The 25,100-nt window shown below is 46.5% G+C and overlaps 1 protein-coding gene and 1 pseudogene across 4 annotated transcripts in view; both read right to left on the minus strand.

The window, feature by feature from the left end:
* Positions 1–22,815, minus strand: part of DTX2 (deltex E3 ubiquitin ligase 2) — a 38,208-nt gene extending 15,393 nt beyond the window's left edge. For 3 of the 4 annotated variants that reach the window (XM_070412750.1, XM_070412749.1, XM_070412747.1), the window contains exons 1-3: positions 21,394–21,478; positions 11,779–12,134; positions 8,809–9,445 (exon numbers count right to left, since the gene is read on the minus strand). In XM_070412750.1, the coding sequence (XP_070268851.1) occupies positions 8,809–9,445; positions 11,779–12,046 (905 nt within the window). In that variant the 5' untranslated portion in view covers positions 12,047–12,134; positions 21,394–21,478. Of the gene's footprint in view, positions 1–8,808; positions 9,446–11,778; positions 12,135–21,393; positions 21,479–22,717 lie in introns of those variants that run through there. The other variant, XM_070412748.1, reaches the window with a different exon arrangement.
* Positions 2,741–3,279, minus strand: LOC139008941 (ribosomal biogenesis factor-like; annotated as a pseudogene).
* Positions 22,816–25,100: the final 2,285 nt, after the last annotated feature.

Genomic DNA, 25,100 nt, shown 5'->3' on the forward strand with positions numbered 1-25,100 from the left:
TCCTTAGAGGTCCAAGTGCCAGTGTACCCAGTGGTCAGAGTGGGACCATCCAGATTACAGTAACTCCTCAGATCCATAAGGGACATACTCAGGAGGCAGACTCAGTGAGCACCAAAGCCCCACTGAAGCAAGTCTTGCCCCATAAGGGTGTCTCCAGCACAGAAGTTCTCCCACCGTAGACACAGCTGATTCTCACAGCCAATTGGCCTGGAGGTCAATTCCTCCCAGTGATACCAACTACAATCAAGGCTTAACTACAACAAGACTGTGCACACAGCCCACAAAGGGGTGCACCAAGAGTGTCCACCTCAGGTAATTGGGGAGACTGAGCCACTGGGCCCTATAGGACAGCTAGCACAGAAAGGCACTCTATCAACACAGGAAAGCAGCCAAAATGCGGAGACAAAGAAACAGGTCACAAATGACAGAAATGGAGGGAAGCAAACTACTGGATATAGAGTTCAAAACCACGGTTATAAGGTTTTTCAAGAATTTTCTAGAAACCACCGATAAATTTAGTAAGACCCTCAATAAGTCTAGTGAGACCCTCGAGGATATGAAAAAGGACCAACTAGAAATTAAGCATACACTGACTGAAATAAAGAATATTATACAGAGATCCAACAGCAGACTAGAGGATTGCAAGAATCAAGTCAAAGGTTTGAAGTACGAAGAAGTAAAAAACACCCAACTGGAAAAGAAAAAAGAAAAAAGAATCCAAAAACATGAAGATAGTGTAAGGAGCCTCTGGGACAACTTCAAGCGTACCAACATCCGAATTATGGGGGTGCCAGAAGAAGAGAGAGAGTAAGATATTGAAAACCTATTTGAAGAAATAATGACAGAAAACTTCCCCTACCTGGTGAAAGAAATAGACTTCCAAGTCCAGGAAGTGCAGAGAACCCCAAACAAAAGGAATCCAAAGAGGACCACACCAAGACACATTCATCATTCAAATGCCAAGAGCAAAAGACAAAGAGAGAATCTTAAAAGCAGCAAGAGAAAAACAGTTAGTTACCTACAAGGGAGTACCCATACGATTGTCAGCTGATTTCTCAACAGAAACTATGCAGGCCAGAAGGGAATGGCAAGAAATATTCAAAGTGATGAATAGCAAGAACCTACAACCAAGATTACTTTACCCAGCAAAGCTATCATTCAGAATTGAAGGTCAGATAAAGAGCTTCACAGATAAGAAAAAGCTAAAGGAGTTCATCACCACCAAACAAGTATTATATGAAATGCTGAAAGGTATTCTTTAAGAAGAGGAGGAAGAAGAAAAAGGTAAAGATAAAAATTATAAACAACAAATACATATCTATCAACAAGTGAATCTAAAAATCAAGTGAATAAAAAATGTGATGAACAGAATAAACTGGTGAATATAATAAAATCAGGGGCATAGAAAGGGAATGGACTGACAATTCTCAGAGGGAAAGGGGTGTGGGGGTGCGGGAAGAGACTGGACAAAAATGGTACACCTATGGGTGAGGACAGTGTGGGGGGGGGGGGGGTAAGGGTAGAGGGTGGAGTAGGAACCGGGTGGAGGGGAGCTTTGGGGGGGAAAAAGAGGAACAACTGTAATAATCTGAACAATAAAGATTAAAAAAAAACATGAAAAAAAACTATAATAAGCACACACACACACAAAAAATGAGAGCTCTATGGTAGCTGTACAAGAAAAATCCAGCAGAAGCCACTCTAACAAGTGATCAAGACCAACATTGCCATTAATATGACCAATCAGTATCAGGAACCCCAAGAAACAATGCTCCAAGGACACACCACCATTTTTGCAGTTCCTGCCAAGATTGCAAAAACTCAGTCCAAATTATAAGAAAACATCTGACAAACCCAAATTAAGAGACATTTGACAAAGTAATTATGAAAATGTCAGGCTTATAGGAAGATAAAGAAAGACCAAGGAACAGTCATGATGGTAGAAAGAGGAGAATTGACAACTGGATGCAAAGAATGAGATGAGTGGTTGAAAACTGGTTTAATTAATAGTACTGCACCAATGACAATTCTTTGGTTCTGAAAACTGCACTATGGTTATGAAAGTTGTTAACATGAGAAGTCAGGTAAGGGAGATATGGAAACTCTCTTTACTCTTTGTAACTTTTCTGTAAATATAAAATTGTTCAAAATTAAGGGATTAAAAAAAAAGGTCTTGCTTCTCACAGTGACTATGTCCAAGTCACTAATTTGGGTTTAGGCCATTATATCTTTTTAAAAATACACTTTGAGCCCTGGCTGGTTTGGCTCAGTGGATAGAGCATCGGCCTGTGGACTGAAGGGTCCTAGGTTCGATTCCGGTCAAGGGCACATGCCCAGGTTGCCGGCTCGATCCCCAGGTGGGGGGGAGAGGGGGCGGTGTGCAGGAGACAGCTAATAAATGATTCTCTCTCATCACTGATGTTTCTCTCTCTCCCTCTTTCTTCCTCTCTGAAATCAATAAAAATATTTTTAAAAATACACTTTTGATTTTAGAGAAAGGAGACAGAGAGAGAGAGAAACATCAATGATGACAGAGAATCACTGACTGGCTGCCTCCTGCACACCCCACATTAGGGATCAAGCCTGCAACCCAGCATGTGCCCTGATTGGGAATCGAACCCTGACATCCTGGTTCATGGGTTGATGCTCAACCACTGAGCCACACAGACCAGGCTAGGCCGTTGTATAAAGCATTTAATTTATTGGTCTTTGGGGGGAATCTGATGCATCACTAGGTGCATTACAACTGAGCCATTAATCTTAGAACTTCATCAACACTCACTGGTCTGTTTTCCTGACTCAGCTGAAGAGCCAGCTATTTCTGCAGATGTTCGAGGGAAAGGCCTTGAGAGAAGTGAGCAAGATCCTTCTGTATGTCCACAAAAGCTTCATTCATTCTTTTAGCTTTTTCAGCATTCACAATGTTTATCTTCTTAAGATTCGTGGCATCTGGTTTTGCTTTACTTTTACCCTTGAAGGTTTTTTTTTTGGCTGGCTATGTGAAACACATTCCTGGGCTTCTGCCCTTTCCATTTGTTCTTGGCCATTGTCAGGCCAGCCTCTCACAACCTTGCGCTAGGGGCCATTATATTTTTAAATGATAACAAATCCATGCCATTATGGCTGGGGGGAGCCCTGCACTGGAGAATTGGTGTAGGTGGCCCAAGGTAACAGCCAACACCCCCAATCCTGGTTCCTGTGTCCTCCCATCCATCCTTGCCCCTGTTAAAAATGATGAAATAGGAAGAGTTATGAAACCCTTCCACCTAATCCATACACTGGAACTTGTCAAGGACAGGGCCTTTGTTTCTTTTCTACTGAGCTTAGCCATGAACCAGGTACTGGGAAGGTGGCTCAGGAAATGATGGACAGCTTCAGTCTACTGTGCTACCCTTACATCTGCCAGTAAACCAACAACTAGCCTGATTACAGCAAATGCTTCCAGAAGCTGCCCCAGATCCTTCCCTTACCACCAGCCATAGGTCATAGATCCTGCTGGTGGAAACTACAGGGAGCTGACTGGTTCTGATCCAAACCAGAAAAACCTCACACCGCGCTACTGCTGAAGCTGCCAGCGCCTCGCACAGGGTCTGTAGCACAGCAGGTGCTCTGGTATGTCTGAGTGAAGAAAGAGGTTGTCTTGTTTTCATTCTTGGATTGTTCTCCCAATCAGAATATCCTGTGTGACCATGCTACCTGCCCTCCTTATCCACTCTGATCCCCAAAAGAACAATGGAACTGGACCTAGAGTGCTCTGATAATGCAATGGAGGGGCTGGGTGTTCAGGACACCTGGGCTAAGGTTTTGGCCCACTAAACTCTGTTTAATTTGGAACAAGCTCCACCTCAACTCCCTACCCTAACTTCTGAGCCTCTTCCCCCATTTGTTTTCTTATTTTTATTTTTGGTGTTTTGAATTTTTTGTTGTTGTTGTTAATCCTCACCCGAGGATATTTTTCCATTGATTTTTAGGGAGAATAGAAGAGAGAGGGAAAGACAGAAACATTGATGTGAGAGAAACATATCGATTGTTTGCCTACTGCACAAGCCCTGTCCAGGGCCCAGGCCAGGGAGAAGCCTGCAACCAAGGTACGTGCCCTTGACTAGAATCGAGCCTTTGGTCCACAGGCCGACACTCTATCCACTGAGCCAAACCGGCTAGGGCCCCCATTTGTTTTTTAAAAGGAAAGTAGATTATTTTTGCAATTCTCAGGTTCTGTAAATGAAGGAATTCAAGAAGATATAGCCCTCCCAGTCATCTTTCATCTCCAAAGCCAACTTCCAGGGAGCGCGGAGCTTGAGCCCTTAACCAGGAAGCCAGAAAGCTGAAGCTTGGCTCTACAATGGCACAAAATTAATGGGCTACTGAGTGGGCTCAGCACGACCGGCCCAGAGGGGCTCCAGGAAGTGGGGTCTTCCTTCACCAGAGAGAGGCACATATCCAAGGGAGAAGACCTAATTTTGTGTTTCATCCCCTCAAAAACTAGAGCAGAAAACAGATATGCAATGAGGCTTCCAGTGGGCAACTCACCCTGGAACAGGGACCAAGAACCAGAAATCATGACTAAGTTTTATTTGCTTAGGGGTCTCCCAATGTGGCCACTTCCCCCATGAATTATCCTAGCTCCTCCCCCCATTTCCCTGCTCTGATCAGAGAGAATGAAGCAGAAAAAGGATCTAGTGGTTCCCAAGATGGGAAGTCCCAAGAGTGGACAGAACCTTGGTGGTCATCGATCCATCCCATCATCTTCAAAGGGCTCAGACTAACAGCAGGCTCCCTCTGTGGGGCATCGTGTGCAGTGCCCTTCTCTGAGAATTCCCCCAGTCACTGCCTCAAGCCTCCCTCTCTGCCTCTCACCTTCCTGGGTCTACCTACTAAGCCTACCTGGCCTTCCTGTCTGAGACCACCTCCTGGAGCTTCCCAATGGAGATGAGAACATGACACATGAGGACAGACAGAATTTGACAGTCCCAGGTAAGGGGCAGCGCTACGAGGCTGAAGAGTAAGGAAATGTAAGGCCTCCCTGCAGCTTCCCAAAGACCAGGAAGCCAGCACCAACCGGCATGTACAGGACAAGGAGCGGCAGATGTGGAATCTGACACCCCACCTCCAGTGCCTGCTCCTGCTTAAAGCTGTGTGCCCTTAGGCATGTCGAGTCCCCTTCCTGAGCTTCCATTTCTCTATCTGTAAGATGAAAATAATTCCAAAAGGCCCTCAGGGCAGTTACGAGGCTGGATCAGCACCCACTGTTTCCAGGTCTCAGAGGAGCAAAGGAGGTACAGGAAAGCTGACGGGCTGCCGAACACCTTTCTGCAGAGCCCTCACTAAACCCTGAAACCAACAGCAACATTAGAGCAAAAGGAAACTTCAGAAACTGGCCAACCCACCTCCTTAATTTTAAGAGGTGGAAAGAGAGACCTGGAAAGGGAACAGAGCTGGCTCAGAAACCTGCAGTGAGTCAGGAGGAAAGTCCCACTTGGAATCCAGGATTTCAAATCACACAAACCTAAAGAGCCTGGCCAGCAGCAGGAGGGAGTAGGGTGCCCTTAGAGCAGCGGTTCTCAACCCATGGGTCGCGACCCCTTTGGCGGTCGAACGACCCTTTCTAGGGGTTGCCTAAGACCATCCTGCATATCAGATATTTACATTACGATTCATAACAGTAGCAACATTACAGTTATGAAGTAGCAACGAAAATAATTTTATGGTTGGGTCACAACATGGGGAACTGTATTTAGAGGGCCAGAAGGTTGAGAACCATTGCCTTAGAGGGAGGGAGACAGGCAATAAGAACAGAACAAATGAAAGCAAACTGCAAGAGCCATTTTCTAGGGCAGCTTAGTGCAGAGACAAAGCGTGCCGAGGCTTAGTCACACCTGAGCAGCAACAGGCTGCTGGGCGTAATCACCACCTCAAGTCATTAAAATGCACAAGCTGGTACACCCTCTATTAAAGAAGACAGAGTATGCATGACACATTTTGGAAAGTTTTCCATCCAACATCATTAAAACGTAAGTTTGGTGCTTAAAGGGATAAACTTCAATGACCAGGAATTTACATAAATCCAGCAGCTCAGTGACAAATCGTGTACCTTCTCCATGTACTGCTGCCTACTCAGAAAGCCTCTGAGGGCACAAGGAAATCAGTCCGCCAAGGTTTTACCCCGATTGAGCAAGAAGCTATCTGAAACCACATGGGTTCCACACATTTTTATTTTACTCATGTGTTCTTTCCAGTGGCTACCACTAAACACAGCCGGTCCTCAGGCTTCTCCAGTGCATGGCACTGCCTGCCCTGCTGCCTTCTCCTCTCCTCCACAAACATGGTAACTTTCACCTAATGCTGTTGGCATTCATTTGGCTTCAAGAACTATATCACAGCCAAAGCCGGTTTGGCTCAGTGGATAGAGCGTCGGCCTGCGGACTGAAGGGTCCCGGGTTCGATTCTGGTCAAGGGCATGCGCCTGGGTTGCAGGCTCATCGCCAGTGGGAGATGTGCAGGAGGCAGCTGATCAATGTTTCTCTCTCATCGATGTTTCTAACTCTCTATCTCTCTCCCTTCCTCTCTGTAAAAAATCAATAAAATATATTTTTTTTAAAAAAAGAACTATACCACAGACCCTAGGGAGACCAAGTTGCCAAGTGTTTTCAATCCTCCCACCCTCAGTGGGTTAAGAAGTCAGCCATTTATTAAGCCCCCTCTGGCTCTACAACACCCATCAGAGAAGGGTTAACTGAAGAGGGCCCCACTACAAATTAGATGCAAGAAAACCTAGTTTCTCTAAGTGAGGATAGGCCCATGCAAGTAAAGATCGCCCCTCCCTGTTCCCAAAAAGTTGTAGGAGATAAAGATGAACATCCACCTTAGGAGGCAGGTCCCTTTGAGGCTGTTTCAACTACAGAGCCAGCTGGCCTGGTTCCCTCCTGGCTTACAATACAGGACAAGCACCAACACGCATGGCCCAGCAATAAAGGTAAGACCGTCTGGCCCAGCCACTTTCCCTTCAGTAACTTGCTTGGCCTGTACCAGTTGGGCCCACATCAACAGTCTCTCAGGCCTCAGGCTGGGGAGGTGAAAGCAATGGAAGCCCTGTACTGGGAGAAAGCAACCAAGCTTATAAATTGCCTGGCTCAATCCCAGATCCCACCTCTAGAATCATCCAGAAGTTTGCCTTAAAATAATTTGTAAGAACTTAAGAAGCCCAGGAGGCTAGGCAAAGCCGAACTAGAAGCTCTAGCCCTACGGACAATCCTTCTGGGCTGGCAGATATAGCACACTTCTCTCTAAAGGAGACTGACCCACATATTGGAGGGGCCTCAAAAAGGCACTGGGTGGAATTGGGCTCGCACAGAGTCCTACTTGCTAATGTCTGTGTAAAAGTCCACAGAGAAGGCTCAAGTAAAACCTCCCTGGTCTCCCAATTCCCAGAAAAATCTTAGATCCACATGCCCCAACTCTCAGGAGAAAATGCCCAGGAAGATGCCCTGACCACCCAGGACCCATTCCTCTCCTGTCTGTCGGACTCCTCCACACTCATCCCTCCAGATACCGTCTATCTTCCTCTCCTCTGCCTTTAAGAGAACTTCAGGAACTCCATGTGTCCCACATGGCCCACTCTGGGGCCTCGGTTTAATCCCAGCTCTGCCACTTGCTAGCTGGGCTGCCAACCTTGTCAGCCTCAATGTCCTCACCCGTAAGCTGAGGACACCACTCACCACATGGCTGTTATGAGGATGAATGAAATCACTCACAGAGCCTGCTCAATGGGACTGGCTTAACATGTACTCAGTGAATGGCAGTTGTCACTGTGTCTGCTAGAAGTTGGCAGGGTCCTCTGAAACCCAGCTTTAAAAAATGCTGCCAAGGCCTTGGACACACTAGAAAGCTTCAGCCCTCACTGTGGTCAAGTGGGCAGGGATGGAGCTGGGTGAGTGAGGCAGCAACAAGATGCTGACTGGCTCACAGCAGTGCAAATCAACAAGATGCTGACTCCCTGAGAAACGGGGCAGCCATGGGCCCACATGTCCAGTCACTACCTGCCCAGGTCACCCTATCTCAGAAATCAGCCCCCATCCCAACTACCACTCTGAATTCTCAAAATGTTCTCCAAACCCAACACTCTCAGTAATGATCAATGACAAGGCCCTTGTCAGTGACAGGTGTCTGAGCACCCCAGGAGCACAGCCCAACTGCCACTCCAGGAACTTTTCTCACTTTCAAGTGCCAACTGGTCTGGATGGGGCCTGTTTCTCAGGTGCAGAGAGCTCTGATAGACAGCGGGCTGGAATGCATCAGCACAGAGGGACTGTCCTATGTCACCTGTTGCCACCTCCTAAGTGCCCCTCCCCAACATTTTGCTCTCCCCTCAACCAAAGCTGAGCTCAAAACTTTCTCCTGGACAAGATTGTGGACTTAGGGAGGGGACTGAACCTTCCATGTCTATGAGGTGAAATGTTCTCAGGCACATGGTACCAGCTACATGGCACACAGGCACAGTCAAAAGTGGTTAGCTGCTCTACACAGAGAGTGCGATTCTCCTGAGTGAATGGAGGGATTACTGGTTTTAACCTGTGTGGCAATTATCAACACTCAAGTCCCAGAGGTCAAGGCTTTGTGGGATGCAAGGCTGTGGACAGCTGTGGCACCACAAGGCACATGCAAAGCAGATGACATAGCAGAAACAACAAAAGAAGCAGGTGCTAAGTCTGCAGCTATTTGGGTGAGTCTTCCCAACTAAGGAAAAGCAAAACTCAAGCCTGCTGACAAGGTACACAGGTGGACAAAACGACCCTCAATAACACAAGATACCTGGCTCCACTGGCAGTGGATGATCCTGGGGGCTGGCGCTGAGGTCCCAGGTGGGAGAGGCTGGAGCAGTAAAAGGGCTGGTTCCCCAAGGAGGGCAGCACCCCACCCCAGGGGTTGGTGGTGTTCAGCCTGGGTGCAGACCTAGCTCCAGAGAGTGAGGGCTTATTGTATGGGGCAAAGGCCTGGTGGGCCCCAAAGATAACAGCAGTCCTTTGCGGGGTCTGAGGGGTAGGGTATGCAGGGAGGCTGGTCATGGAGTGGCGATAGCGACCTGACACAGGGCCAGTTCCGCCACTGTTGAGGCACTGATGGCAAGAGCAGGCGACTCCCGTGTGGCCTGGTGGAGCGATGATGGTGGTCACTGGGTAAGGGGGCCCTGCTTGGCGCCGCACACTACGGCAGTAGTTCGAAACCTTGTTGGTCTGTATGTGGGTGGCATAGTTGACAACGTAGTTGTACCCCAACGGTGCCAAGTCCACAAGCTGATTGCCCCTGGCCACCTGCTGCTCCAGATAGTCACAAATGCTGGCTTCATAGGCTGTCCAGGAGCCATCGTCGTTCAGCCACTCCCAGACAATGCCCCGGCCCGGGGCTGAGAGCTGGGAAAACAGGTGTCTCCGCACAGCCCGCATGGTGCCTGTTTTGTAAGGAATATTACATATAAATGGTTAATCTGCTAGCACCCCAAAACAAATGGAGTTTTATTTTTTCCTACAACCAAGTTAAATTAATATGATCACAGTATATAAGGGGTCATGGTGCCATCTGACCTAAAGTCTGGCATTGGTTGTTCTTCCCAACTTTTGGGTGAAGGATAGAGAGCACTCTTTAGATAAAAAACCTGTGGCTCAAAAGGATCAAGTAGCAGCAGGGGATCCATGCTCCTGGGCAGGAGTGGGGGATGCTGAAAGTTTAGGTAAAAGAATTGCTGTGGCGCAGACTCAATGAGGCTTTAAAAACGATTTCTAGGCCTGGCCAGCATCGCTCATGGTTAGAGCATCGGCCCACACACCGAAGGGTCTCGGGTTCGATTCTCAGTCAAGAGCACGTATCTGGGTTGCAGGTTCCATCCCTGGCCTGGTCGGGGTATGTGGGAAGCAACCAACTGACATGAGAACATGGCTGTGTTTCTCTCTCTCTTTCCCTCTCCACCCCCCCTCCCCCCGTCCCCCACAATCCTCCCTCCCTTCTACTCTAAACATCAATGGGGGGGGGGGGGGGGGAATATCCTCTGGTGAGGATTTTTAAAATAAGTCTAATGATGAAACCTATGCAGCTTCACTTAAAAAACTGAAACAAAAAAGTATAAAGAAAATGAAATCATCCATAATCTAACCACCAAAGGAAAGCACATCATTTATACTGCAATGCATTTCTTCCCATCTAGGCATACACATCCAGGTAGCTGAGAATCATACTGAAAAACCTTTCCTGCTATTTTCACATATTATGCTGTAAGTATTTTATGTGTCTCTAAAACTTTGTAAAACTCATTATTGTTACATAATTCTCTTACATGGATGTACCATTACCTTTGACTTCTTAAGTAGCAAATATTGGGTAACACCCTGTGCTTAGCTTAGCTTATATAAATAAAATCAAACCTGAAGATTACGGAGAAAAAGAAAAAAATAAATTTAGGCCATGCTTCTAAGCACTTGCCAAAAGATGATCACTGCGATTACCTTGCACCTGGTCTCCCGACTGCAGCAGCCCTTACCTCCATCCACAGCAGCCAGAGGGATGCTCCTTACTCCAAATTAGATTACATCACTCCTCTGCCCTAATCCTTCCTTGGCTCCCTCTTTCAGAATGAAAGCAGTCCCTCTGAGTGACTGAAAAGCACTGCAGGACTTGCCCCTCTCCTGCCCTTCCTTCAGTCTCTCCCTGTCCCTTGCCAATGCCACTGAAGCTCAAACTTCAAATCAATCTTTCCCAACCCTCACTTCCACTCCCTGATTAACACTTACTGCTTGCTATCTAACATAAAACACAATTCACATATTATTTATTTTGTGTGCCACCTTTCTCAGTTTCCTGCAAACATCATGAAGGCAGGGACTTTCACCTGCATCCAACTGATTGGAAGCTTTAGTCTCACTAGCCTGAGGATGCTGCTACAGGGACCAGAGCAGGGTTCCTTGAAACAAGTGATTCTCTGGGTAATAACTGTTTGTCACGGGGCCAGTCCTGCGCACAATGGGATGTTTAGCAGCATCCCTGGTTTCTACCCAACAGATGCCAGAAGTGCCCTGCCCCACAGTCATGACAATCAGAACTGTCTTCAAACATTATCCAATGTCCTGGAGGACAAAATCACCCCCAGCTGAGAACCGCTGGGCTAGAGGAACAAGGAAAACTCTGAGAGGAAGTGGTCGGCCCCATTCTCAGCAATACCGATCAAAACCTATAATAAAACCAAACACACGTGCACAGGAGAGTGAAGTAACCTGCCCAGGTCACACAGCTCCGGTGCACTGGAGCCAAAACTAGCACAGCACACCACCTCCATGCTAGCCGCCTGACAGCGAGATCATCAAATCTCTGCAGGGAGAAACAGGCATTTTTGGTTTGGGAAAGGGGCTGTGAGGGCCTCTGCACTGTGCTCCCAAGGTGCCCTCTACTACTAACAGGTACAGCAGCGACTCAAATAGCATTATCTCATTAAACTGTTGATGGGATGCCACAGAAACTTAACTCGTTTATATCAATTAGCCTGTGGTAAAACTGGTTTCGTTATACATCATTTCACTTAAAGTCATAGAACCTATCGATGATGTTAAGTGAAGACCTACTGTACATCGCACATTGTGTGGTACCTGCTATCACTCACAGTACCCACCTCCCAACTGTATGCATATCAGGGGCAGGACTAAGCTCTGAGAGTCAATTCTGTAACTCCAACATCTAGTGTGGCAGCTGACACAAAGCAGGTGCTTGGATACATACTAGAAGCAGAACATGTCTTACCAGTGTCCTGGCGGAACTGGGTCCAGCTGGGGAGGTCGATGATGTAAGGGGCCAGCGAGGGGTCAGCTTGGCCTAAGGGGATGCTATGGGCCAGGCTCCCCAGCCCAAAGCGCTGGCCCTTCTGCTGGACAAACTGCTGCTCGATGTAGTTACAGACAGTGGCACTGTAGGGGTGCCAGATGCCCATCTCATCCTGCCACTCCCACACGACCACTGCCACAGGGCTGGTGTACACCTGAGCCAAGGAAGAGCTTGGGGCCATGGCCATCTTCCCCAGGATCTCTCTGCTTTCCCAAATGGCTTCAGACCACTCCGGGCTGGTGTCTCCGGCTCATTGCCCAGTGTTTCCAGCAGACCTGTAAACAGGACAAACTCACAGTTACCAATGCACACAATGGCTCTGCCAGAGTCAGCCTCAATGCAGAGAAAAAAATCATGCTTTTCCATAGTCACTTTTTTCCCTAATATCTTAAAGCATCTTGAATCAAGTACCCAACCTTGTCTCTTTGCTCAGGCAGCCAGGAAGAATTGTCAATCTAGCAGCCTACCTACTTCTGCAAATGTTCAGGAAGATACAGTGAAGTGAATTTTAGGTGATCATCAGGCCAGCTTCTGTCTTTTTACCAAGAACTTCCCTCTGACCCAGTACTAAATGTATCCCTTTATACTGTATGTGTTTTCATGAATCACCCCAAACCCCTAGTGGACTGAGGTTATCAGGACCCCTTACACCTGTGTGAGGATGCTATGGTTTCCAAAGCAGGTTTGTTTTCTCCCATGCTACAGATGGGAAAAGAAAACTGTCTCAAAAAGGACCAGGGCTCTAGGACACAGGGGCTCAATGGCAGGCTGAGACTAGACTCACAGCACGGGTCCTAGCTCCACTGAGTCTCCAGGCTGCCCAAGGAGGCATCGTTAACCATGAAGGATGCCCTTGATAAACACTAAAATCTCCTGCCTGCTGAAACCTGGTCTCTGCACTCCACTCCCTGTGCTTGGGCCTCACTGACCAGTGGGTCAGGTCCAGAGAGTTTACACCCATCTTCCAAGACATTCTTTTCCAAGTCACTCCAGCCCACCTTCTTCCCTTGTACACTCTATTCATCCTTCAGGCCCAGCCTGTCACTCAGGTAGCCTTTCCCAAGCCACCCAGAACATGAACTTCTTCACAGCACCGGCCAGTATTCTAGGCCCATATACATGTATGTATATGATGATGTTCTGTGTCTTTCTATCCCCTTTCTCCCCACCAACAGCAACCTGGTGAGTCTGCCCTGTCCACAGCCATATCACCAGCCCCAGCAAAGACCTTGTCACACAGTGTTATACACATGCTAATTCAAAACAGCTGAATGGAAGGGGACAATGGTCCTATGCACCTGCAGCTGTTTGAAGAAGAAAAATCTGTGAATGCACTATATCGTGGCGGTCCCCCAGAGTGTGTGAGGAACAGGACCAACATTTAGTGGCAAACACCAAATGTGCTTGTGTCATTTAAGCTAACAGACCAACAAGGTGCTTTTTCTTCTACTTTATGGACAGGAAACCAAAGCTCAAAGAGGTCAAGGTCTTATTGAGGGTCACACACATACTGCTAAGTGTCAGCACTGAGAGTAATCCCAGATCAATGCAGCTCTGACACCCATTTTCTTAGAGAAGAAAGATTAGCCTGAACTCTACCTTGGGGTCCACTTATAGGGCCCACTTAGAGACAGGGAAGGAGGAACAGAGAGAGGAACCCGCATCTCAAGTCTGCTATAGCATGCTCATGCAGGCCTGGTGCCAGCAGGGTTCCCAGTCATACCATCTACTCTGATTCCCATACAAACCACTTAAGTACAGACATTGAAATTTATCCCCCTTTTGCAGATGAGGAGACTGAGGCCCAGTCAGTTGTAGTGACTTGCTTATATGGCTAGTAATAAGGCTGGGACCCTGGGCTTTCGCTGATGTCCCTAATATTGCACTACACCATCAGGGTTTCAATAAGAAGGCCCCACAGGAAGGTAGATCTGGAGCAACACATGAAAAGGAACAGGCATGGGCTCTGGTGTCAACATGCTGCTGACTGACTCTATTCAGGTATCATCCTGATAAAGGTACCTCAATTCTTGAAGTTTGCTTTATTTTTCTTTCATTTGGAAATGAAGATACCAACATCTATTCTAAGTGCTTTTCATGGGGATTAAAGCATAGATGTGTATAGAGAACCCAGCAAAGCACCAGGGACACAGCAGGTATCAGCAAACATTGGCCTCCCTCCCTTCGCCTGCTCCCCTCAACCTCTGTACCTCCCCACCCCTCAAGTCTGGGTGAGGAGTGGCAGCCTGCGGCAGCACTGAGCCACAGAGCAGGAGAACACAGGCGATGAGTCAGACCTGCAATAACTGAGCACACCTGTGAGTGCCAAGGCTGCCACTGAGCTGCCAACTGCTCCAATAAAAGGACACATCCCGCACTGGAGGACTGGACCTGGGATGCCCTTGGGATAGCAGGCTGGCTTATTAGTTCAGTGCCTGCAATTAGAAGTTTCTGGAACTACATCCGGTACAAATCCCAGGACCAGTTTCAGAGCCAATTACTCCTAAATCCAGACTTCCCTGGCAACTCCTGGCAGGCATCATTCACCTCTCAGGCAGCAGAAGCCTCCTATATATCAGCACACATAGTATGTCCACAGATTCCCAGATGAACCAACTCGTACAACTTTGCCAAACAGCCTGAGAAATACAGTTGAGAACTTCAACTAAATCTTTTCATAAAAGTGTTCAGTCTCCATAGACTGAGACCACCATGGTCCAGGCCCTGTCTGGGTACTGGAGACCCAGAGATGAAACAGTCATGGCACACAGTCCCTCTGTGCTCAGCTGCTGTCCCCACTCATTGCAAGGCCTCCACCTTATGTCTAGTCACATTAAATTCTAGCAAATGCCACAACATTCAGAGCTATTTCCACCTCTCAGTTATTGATCCTGCTGGTGCATGTCTAGACTCCTGTCCTCTTTCCACCTAAGCACTAAGCAAATTTGTCCATCTTTCCAACTCAGCCACAGCACCCTCCTCCTGAGCCCTCTGACCTCCACCCTCATCAGTGTCTTCACACACATTCCACTTATGCTTGGTCTCAGCGTCTATCTCCCCACTGGAACAGGAGCTCCAAGGGCACACCTAGGGTTGACCCAAAGCTGCGCTGCAGCTCTTCAATATCCAATATCCCAGAGGGTCCGATACACCAGAGGACAAAAGAGAGATGAACCTTCAGCTGCAGGAGCCAGGCGTTTGAGGCACTGACCAGAAATGGCCAGCAATTATGCACATATAGCAGCCCTGTCAATGCACCCATTCTGTACAACTACCTCAGCCATTGGGGAGCTACTGTTCAAAAACCTAATTTGTTTCAGCTCCTAATGACAGGGCTATTTAGTGTTCTTAGTTATGAAAATTATTATTATTATTATTGGCCAAGGAAGAAATCCTCAATCTGGAAGCAATCTAAACACCTTAAAATAATGAAATTCCTAAATAAATTATGGTACATCTTAATGATAGACTTTAAGTCTTGAAAAATGTTTACGAAAAGCTTATAGACCTAAGATAATGCTCACAACAAACCAAAAATACAGGCTATGTAAGTGGACACACTATATTCTTAGGCAGCGGATGTGTCATTTATTAAGCACTTACTATGTGGCACATACTCTGCTTGGTGCTTTTGTCATCCAGTTCTCTCAACCCTCAACCACCCTTGAAAATAGAAATTATTTCCATTTTGCACACAAGGGAACTGAAGCCAAAAGAAATTAAGAATTTTACTCAAGGTCAGGCGGCCAATCTGTGACACCATAAAGCCCATGTTCTTTTTACCTTATATAAAGTAATTTGTAAAAGGCCAGAAGGAACCACTCTGAAATATTAATAAGAGTGATGGAATTGTAGGATTTTTTTACCTGTTTTTATACTTGCAAATGTCCTACGGTGGCCATATTACTTTGTATGATCAAACAAAAAAAATTTTTTTTTATATCAACAGCTGTGACCACAAAAAAAAAGCCACCATCCTGCTTTCCCTTGTATTCTCTTGTGGGATTTAGCTTCAAATCCCTGTCCACAGCACTGCAACCAATGAATACATAAATAAATGGAACAACAAATTGATGTCTCTCTCTCTCTCTCTCTCCCTTCCTCTCTAGAATCAATCAATCAATAAAACATTTTTAATCCAGATTTCCAGCTTCTTGAAAACCAGAAAAGTTGGCAGCATTTGCAGGCCTGACCTAGATTCATTATTCATCCAGAAACAACTTGCTAGTACACACTCTCCAGGTTACACAGTTACCATGACTCCCCATGGCAGGAGTCGGCCAACTTTTCCTATAAAAGGTCAGAAACTACTTATTTTATGCTTTTCAGAACAAAGGGTATTTGTTGCAACAATGCAACTCTGGTACTAAATGCAAAAACAGCCATAGACAATGTGTAAACTAACTGGAGTGGTTGTGTCCCAATAAAATTTTTTTCCCCTTTTTATTGAATTTATTGGAGTGACACTGGTTTACAAAATTATAAAGGTTTCAGGTACACAATTCCAATACAACTTTATTAACAAAAACAGGCAGTGGGCCGAATTTGACCCATGGGCCATGGTGTGTCGACCTCTCCCCTACCACCTAGCCAACATCTATCACTGTGTTCCACTTCTCTGAACCCATTCTTTCTACTAAAATAGGACAGTGCCTCTGTCTAGCCACCTCAAGGATATGCCCTTCCCTCTGCAGACATGTTGGTCTTTGCCCAACATCTGATGATGAAATGCAGCATCCAATAACACAGCAGGCAGCATGCTGTCAGCGCCACCCCTAGAAACCCCAACTGCTTCCCAGAGCCACACCAGGCATTAACACCTTTCCCTGTGTAAGGAAATCAGGTCCTGCCCTCCCTCTCTACACTTCCTCTGGACCCTCTTATCTGTTATAATGCCACGCACACAGATTACATAAATCTTTTTTTCAGATGAGCCCTCTGCTTCAGCCATCAGGAACTCAAGGAAGGACCCAGAAGAGGCCAGGCTGTTCCATGCCCCTCAACCCCACTGAGAGAATGTCTACCCCACCTGTCCACCTACTCCTCTCTTAATTCCCAGCTTGAGACTCTATACTGTGAAATTATTCCTACATCAGCTCCTGCCACACAGGAAGAATTGGTCACTCTTAACAATCAATGTCCAGGTAATATCTGAGTGCAATTATTGGAGTGACACTGGTTTACAAAATGAAATTCCTCAATAAATTATGGTACATCTTAATGATACCACATTTTAAAAATATATATTTTTATTGATTTCAGAGAGGAAGGGAGAGTGAGAGATGGAAACATCAATGATGAGAGAGAATCATTGATCAGCTGCCTCCTGCATGCCCCCTACTGGGGATCGAGCCCGCAACCCGGGCATGTGCCCTTGACTGGAATCAAACCCAGAACCCTTCAGTCTGCAGGCCAACGATCTATCCACTGAGCCAAAGTCTTGAAAAATGTTTACAAAAAGCTTATAGACCTAAGATAATGCTCACAACAAACCAAAAATACAGGCTATATAAGTGGACACACTATGTTCTTAGGCAGCGAGTGTGTCATTTATTAAGCACCTACTATGTGGCACATACTCTGCTTGTCCTCTCCACTAGGGCATAGGCTTCTTCCAGGCAAGGATATACTCAGGAAAAGGTATCTTAAACCAGACACAGAACACTGACTAAGAATGAAAAAATACATTTCACTATATTAAAACTAAGAATGGTGTGGCTCCGTGGTTAAGCATCGACCCATGAACCAGGAGGTCACAGTTCGATTCCCAGTCAGGGCACATGCCTGGGTTGTGGGCTCAATCCCCAGTAGGGGGAATGCAGGAGGCAGCCGATTGATGAATCTCTCATCATTGATGTTCTTATCTGTCTCTTCCTCTCCCTTCCTCTCTGAAATCAATAAAAACATATAAAAGAGATCAACCAATGAACTTGTATGCATATATGCATAACCCACGGACACAAACTATGGGGTGGTGAGGGCCTGGGTGGGGGGAGCGGGAGAGAGCTGGAAGAGGTTAATGGGGGGAAAACGGGGACCTATGTAAAACTTTCAACAATAAAGATTAAAAAAACAATTTGAAAAAATAAAAACATATACAAATATTTTTTAAAAAGTAAGAAAAAAAACAATGGTCATTCAACTAAATATGCCTTAAAGAAGGTAGAAAGACAAGTTATGAGCTGGAAAAAAATATTTGCCTTATGCATTAAAAATTAAAACAAATATATAAAGAACTCCTACAAATCAATAATAATAATAAAGCACCAAAAAACCCACAGAAAAACTGGCAAGAGACATGAACAAATATTTCACAAAAAACTCATATGCCAATAAACTGATGAAGAGATGTTCAGCCCTGCCAGCATGGCTCAGTGGTTGAGTATCAACCTATGAACCAGGAGGTCATGTTTCAATTCCCAGTCAGGCCACAAGGTCCACCCCCACCCCCACCCCATCCCAGGTTTTAGACTCAAACCCCAGTGCAGGAGGCAGCCTATCAGTGATTCTCTCTCATCATTGATGTTTCTATCCCTCTCACCCTCCCCTTCCTCTCTGAAATCAATAAAATATATATATATATATATATATATATATATTTTTTTTTTTTTTTTAAAAAAGATGTTCAATATCAGGGCTCAGAGACATAGAAATCAAGAATCCAAAGATACCATTTATATCCATTCAATTGGCAAAAAATAAAATAAAATAAAAAGTCTGCCTATATGAAGTGTTAGCAAAAATGTGGAGCAATTGGAAGTCCTCTACACTGTTGCTGGCAGAATGTAACTGGTACAACTACTTCAGAAAACAGTCAGGCAATATCAACAAAAGCTGAACGTTTATTTACCTGATGACCCAGCAAAATACCACCCCTAAGTTTATACCCACGAAAACCTTTTGCACATGTTCAACAGGAGATGTGTATATGGAAATGTTCAGAGCAGCACACTTGCAACAACTAAAACCTGGAAAAAACTAAGTGCCCATCAGTGAAGATCAGGTGATAAACTGTGGTGTACTTACACCATAGAATATTAGTAGTAAAAACAAATGACATAAAATAATATGGACGACAAATCTTAGCAAAATTAAATTATATATGTTTCCTCTGAAATATATAGGTACAATAAACCTATATTAAAATGAAAGCAAGGGGATAATGATTATCTGAGGATGAAAATGGGAAGATTGCATGCTTAGATGTATACTTTTTTGTTTCAAACTCCAAGCTTTTGTTTTGAGTGGCTGAGATACAGATGCTTACTACATTCATTAAAAAAAGCTTAGTAAATAAATATAAGCAAGTCTGAGGTAAAAATTAAACACAGAAAAGAGACCATTTAATTTATCTCTGTACTCCAAGTGCCAAGCACAAGCCCTGGCATACAATTTCTGCAGGCATGTGTAGAATGAATCAGGGACTTTTCTCCCTAGACCACCATCCCCTTCCTGTTGGCACCTTAGGTACTTACAACATGTCTGAGGCCAAATTCACCTTCCTTCTTCCCAATTCTGCTTCTCCTCCTAGATTCCCTGGCTCCACTCTGACCCAGGCAGTTAGAAGAAAAACCTGGGAGACTTGCTCCCCCTCAACCTTCTCTCCCACTGCCCCGCAGCTGCCATGGCTTGCTCTCTCCTCCTTCCTCAAGTCCTCAGAGCCCTCTGGTTGGGACCTTTATGCCTCTCACCTTGATAAGTATTCTTTCCCACTGGCTTTCCCCAACTCTTATCTCTCCTTCTAGTCCACCTCAGAGACAGGTGCAAGATTGAGCTTCCTGAAATACAGTTCTGATCCTGCTTCTTCCACATTTCCATTGGATTTCTGGAATAAAGTTCAAGCTCCTTGGGTTGACACTGAAGCTCATCACAATCTGGTCCCTCCCTATCAACCCTATTTGCCAGTGCACCTCCCTTCAGTACCCTCTTTCATCTATACCTCCCTCTCCCCAACCTCTCCCAAAGATCTTAAGTGATGATCTACTATCACATATACATCCCATTTCCCCACCTCTATGCCTCAGCTCCACACAGAATCCCATTCACTTGGCCACCCACCCGCACCTGACCCATATTCTCAAGGCCCCATTTAAATAGTACCTCCAGCCCTAGCTGGTTTGGCTCAGTGGATAGATCTTTGGCCTGCAGACTGAAGGGTCCTGGGTTTGATTCCAGTCAAATGTATTTTAACCCTCTGAGTGCCAACCAATATCCGAGGAACTATGCCAAAATTGCCAAGGCATTTTTGCTGATTTTACAGCAGTTTACGAAAAAAATTATGAATCGCAAGTAAATGAAGTTACATATTCAATATCTTCCACAAAAATTGTCAACTTCACAGCAAGAATTGACATATTTAGCAATATCATCATCACTAATAAAAGCAGACTTAAAACTGGACACTGCAGGAGGAGCGCGATAGCGCTCCCAGCACTTTTGGCGAAAGACAGGAGGAACGCGATCATTAACCCCGGCACTCTAGGGGTTAATAAATAAATAAATAGCACCTCCATGATGCCTTGGTGTGCCCAATTGAAAGGAAATACCCTTCTATCAACCTTCACAGCATTCTGTCTGTCCTCCAGAGTTCTCTATGTTCATCATCAAGCTGAGGGCAAAATCTCCACCTTACCAGAAGCTGGCATGGTGTAAGAACAGTCACAAAGATAATAATCCAATCAAATCCAACCCACACTTTCTGGCGAGTATGTAAACTTTAAATGCTCCCCCTCCCCAATTGGAATTCTTCCCCTAAAATCCTTTTGCCCCCCCCCCCCCCCCCAGCCTTGGCATGGCTCACCAAACCCTCCACACTCAGACCTCTGCCCTCCTACCCAGCATCCTCTATCCCACACCGACCCTTTGTTGCTCTAGCCACTGAGCTACGTACAGTGGTCCAGACATGCCAGGTAGCTTCACAGCTTTGCCCACTCCTCTGCCAGGCTACTGCCCCTACTTTCTAAATCCTACTCCTTCACAATTCACTTGCTATCATCTTCCAGAACCCTTCCTGAGCTTCTCACCCTCCTTCCTACCCCCTTCCTGGAGCGGTGGGAGTTTTGTCCTGTGAGTCCCCCTCCTCAACGCATATCACACTGACAAAACCTGTCACTGTCTATGGCTTGCTGTCTTTTCTACCAAAAAACCAAGTTCCAGAAGACAGAGCTCTTGTTGCTCCTCACAGTACCCCCAGGACTGAGCATGGGGCTTGACAGAAAGGAGGCACCCAGTAAAAATTCATGCAACAAAAGAAATAAAAATTTACCAGTTCAAATGCAGAAATCATGGCTTATGTCCTTCATCCCATAAAGCATGTCTTAAAGTGCAAACCATATAGAAAGCACCCTCTAAGACTGGTTAAACAGGAGAAGTCATTGGCAAGAAGCCACTTGAATTTCTTTGAGAGAGCAATAGCAATCTACTCCCAGGGCTCACTTTCATCCTGGAGATCTCAAATTCTACCCTTCCCAGTCCACCTTTTCTATTGAAAACCAGATGAAGAAGGCAGCAATGTAAAGTCCCCATGGCTCTCACCTTTTCTCTCTGGAGAGCTGGCACAAACCGTCCCTTCTTGGTGGCGACACCCGATCCTTAGGAGAAATGACTTGTCCGAGTTCCCATCTTGATAGAAAACGCAAACAACAAAACCCAGGCAAATCTGAAAGGCTTGCTGACTCAGCAACACAAATTTCAAGACACCTTTGCCAACAAGGAAGAAGATGATCAGGTTTTACATTGAGAAACAGCAGTTAGTGAAAATGAATGCACAGATGTTGGGTCCGTGTGACTGGGGACTGGAAACCACCAGATTTACTTTCTGAAACCCTAGGCAGAGCGGACTGTACGGTAGTCTTCCTCCGCCCACTCAAATAATCAAGGGAATGGTCAAAAACAATAATATAAATAAATAAATAACCTGCGCCCTTTCATAGAAAAGCCCAAAAGGATTTTATAAGCCAGTCTGCTGTGTACGCATCAAGGAAATCAACACACCAGAGAGGGTTCAAGTTTAGCCACAGGCACACAGCAATGAACAAGAGGCCTAGTTATAGTTACTCTGATGGCTGAAGTTAAAGCCTAATGTTGGCCACCAGAAAGCCCCCCTTCTAGAACTCCAGAGGAGCTGGGACGGCATGCAGAAATATTTTGAGTTTCTGAAGGGTCCAAGCGCCTGTGCACACACTATTTCCACTGCGACCGACACTTAGGGAAGTGGAACCAGTAGCTAGCTGGCTGAGAAAGGCGGGATGAAAGGGTAGCTCCAGAAAAAGTCTTCTAAATCCTCTTCAGCATACATTACGAACCCCGCAAAAGTGACCCAGGGTCTCTGGGAACAGGCGATTCCCGGAGGGCGGACCCCGCTCGGGACAGGAAAGCAGAGTTCGGAGGCAGAGTCCTCTCTAAATTACAGCCCCGCTCCAGCGAGTCGATCACTAGGAGGCAGACCCCGACAGAAACCACACCCTACCCCGCAGCCCGGCGGCAGGGTCACCCCGCTTCCTCCAGGTCCTGTGGGACGAGGGTCGCTCCAACCGACCGGCTCAAACTCCCCGGCTCTGCGCCCCTCCACCTGCTAGCCCTTCGGCTTCCACCCCGGCGTTTACCCTCCCACCCAGCACCCAGTCTGAGCTCCCCGCGCCTCCCATTGCCCCCCACGCCAACCTCAGAGCCCCCCAGTCTAGAGACCGGTCCTCCCAAACCCCCTCCTGACCTCGTCCCGGGACGCCCCTCCGGCCCGGCCCAGCCCCCCTTCACTTCCACGCCCGCCCCCTTCCGGTCCCAGCACAGTTTGGTCTCCCCCGCGCCCTCGGGACCCCAGCCCTGGCGACCAGCAGGTGGCCTGACCGCCCCCTCTTACCGAGGCTGAGGAGGGCGAGGGGGCAGGAGGAGGGCACCGCTACCCTCGGGCCTGGGCACAACTCCGGCGGAGGCTCCGACTCTCTGGAGACAGCCAGAGTGAAACTCCGCGTCGCAGCTTCCTTGCGCTCCAGTGCGCATGCCCAGGACGCGGGGCCTTCTGGGTTATGTAGTTCAGTGGGGTGGGGGCGGGGCGGGGTGGGGCGGGGGGCGGAGGCGGGGCAGACCTGTTCAGCTGTATCTATCCTTTCTCCTTAGCCTGTTTGCTCATGACTTGCTCCTTCATTAATTTACTGATTATTTTACATCCTGTTTTTTTAACATAGTTTTTACTGGTAGATACATGGTTCCAGGCCCTGTGCTGGGTACCGGGGATTAACACGTCAATTGGAAACTTGGTTTCTCTCCTGTATGAACTTCGGACCTACTAGTAGTTGCGGAAATAGACGCAAACACACAATTACAATATAGTGGGATAAATATTATGTTAAAGGAGTAGGAGCATAGAAGGATGCCCCTAATTTGGGGGTTGAGTCAGGAAGACATCACGGAGGGTGACGCTTGAGTTGTATTTCCAAGCCCACATAAGGGTTTGCCTGATGGACTGCAGGGAACCTCATGCAAAAGAAGAGAGATGTGAAAGTGCCTGATGCACTCAGCAAGCCGCGAAATGTTCTTTGTGGCCAGGGCAGAGGATTCATGAAGGGGCTGAGGACAGAGAAAATAGATTAGGGTGTGACAGGATATGAGTATGGAGAGAAGGCTGGGTAAGATTATAATGGTCTTTAAATGGCATGCAAGGAATTTAGGCAACTGGAGCCAATAGAAGGATTTTTAGCAGGTCAGCATTCACCTTAGGAATGCTGTGTGGTGGGTGGAGGATAGATTGAAGGGAAAGAGAAAGTAGCGGGGAGACCAGTTTGGAGACTGTTGCTCTAGTCCAGGTCCAAGGTGATGAGGCCTAAATAAGGCTGGTGACTAATCTTTTGAGATCACAGACCTGTTTTCCAAAGCCATTCCCAGAAAAATGCCCAGGTGTCAGTTTTCACACATGTATGCCTACACATCACACACACATTTTTCATATAGTTTCAGGGGTACAGAGTCCTCTGACTCTTAAACTCTAGTTAAGTATTTTTACATAATCTAATGTCACTCATACTTTATCAGGGATTTGAAGAAGACTCAGACTGCTGGGGATAGAGGAAGAGACATCCCCAATCATTCAGTTAAAAAACTTCACTTTATGGAACAGGAAGCTGAGGCCTAGGAACGGGGAGTAACCCACCCAAAATTAGTGAAGGAGGAGGAGTGCCTGTAGCAGGGCAAGTGTCTGGTACCCGGGACTCTCCCATCCGCCTGGGAGCTGACTTAAAGGACACAGGCCTTGAGTCTGGGAGACACCAAAGTCAGTTCTCCTAATTAATTTCAGAGCCAGAAATCCATTGAGAAATAAAGGGTAGCGTTTTACTTGTGATTTACACCAGATAACTTTATTGGCTACAGTTTAGGATGGGAACATTTCCCTTCCCCACTCAGTCTCTGTGTTCTCAGCTATAACCACCTACAACATTTCTAAAGCACCTAGTATGTGCCAAGCACTTGACAGATATACCTCCCCGAATCCTCTCAGTGAGATAGGTGCTATTGTTATCTCCATTTTAAAGATGAAGGCTTTGAAATGGTAGTTATTGATAAAAAACAAAACAAAACACACACACACAAAAAAAACACCCCACTACAGCACTGGCTGGTTTGGTTCAGTGGTTAAAGTGTTGGCTGTGGACCCTAAGGGTCACAGGTTCGATTCTGGTCAAGGGTATGTATCTCGGTTGTAGGTTCCCTCTCACATTGCTGTTTTTCCTCTCTCACTCCCCCTCCTCCTGCCCTTCCATCTCTCTCTAGAAATCAACGGAAAAAATATCCTCGGGTAAGGATTTAATAAATAAACTGTATGCCCATATTATTATTATTTTTTAAATACCCACTGCATACACGCCTAGAGACTCCAATAGAATACTGGTGGGAGGGTAGACTAGAAAGGTTCTGGAACCACGGCTCTGGAGAGGAGAACAAGTGGAGGAGGTGGAGCTCTGGGGAGGTTTGCTGAGGCTGCCAAGGTTAGGGATACTGTGGGATCCAGGGGAGGCTGGGGTAGAGAAGCTCCAAGAGGCAAGAAGGACACTGCCTGGAAGACTGGGTTGCATGACGGAGAGAACCCTAGAAAAGGGGGAAGTCAACAAATTGAGGGGAGAGGGAAGCACTGCAAGGTGTGAGGCTCTGGAGAGATCTGGGGTGTAGATAGGGATTGGGGAGTCGCTAGCAATGACATTTCCAGGTCATCTGGAAAGACCACAGATGAGAAAAAGTGAGTCCAGGGTTGA

This window comes from Myotis yumanensis, unplaced genomic scaffold (genome assembly GCF_028538775.1).
Source record: "Myotis yumanensis isolate MYYU_CA2020_CCGP unplaced genomic scaffold, mMyoYum1.0.hap1 SCAF_4, whole genome shotgun sequence".
Taxonomy (NCBI): domain Eukaryota; kingdom Metazoa; phylum Chordata; class Mammalia; order Chiroptera; family Vespertilionidae; genus Myotis; species Myotis yumanensis.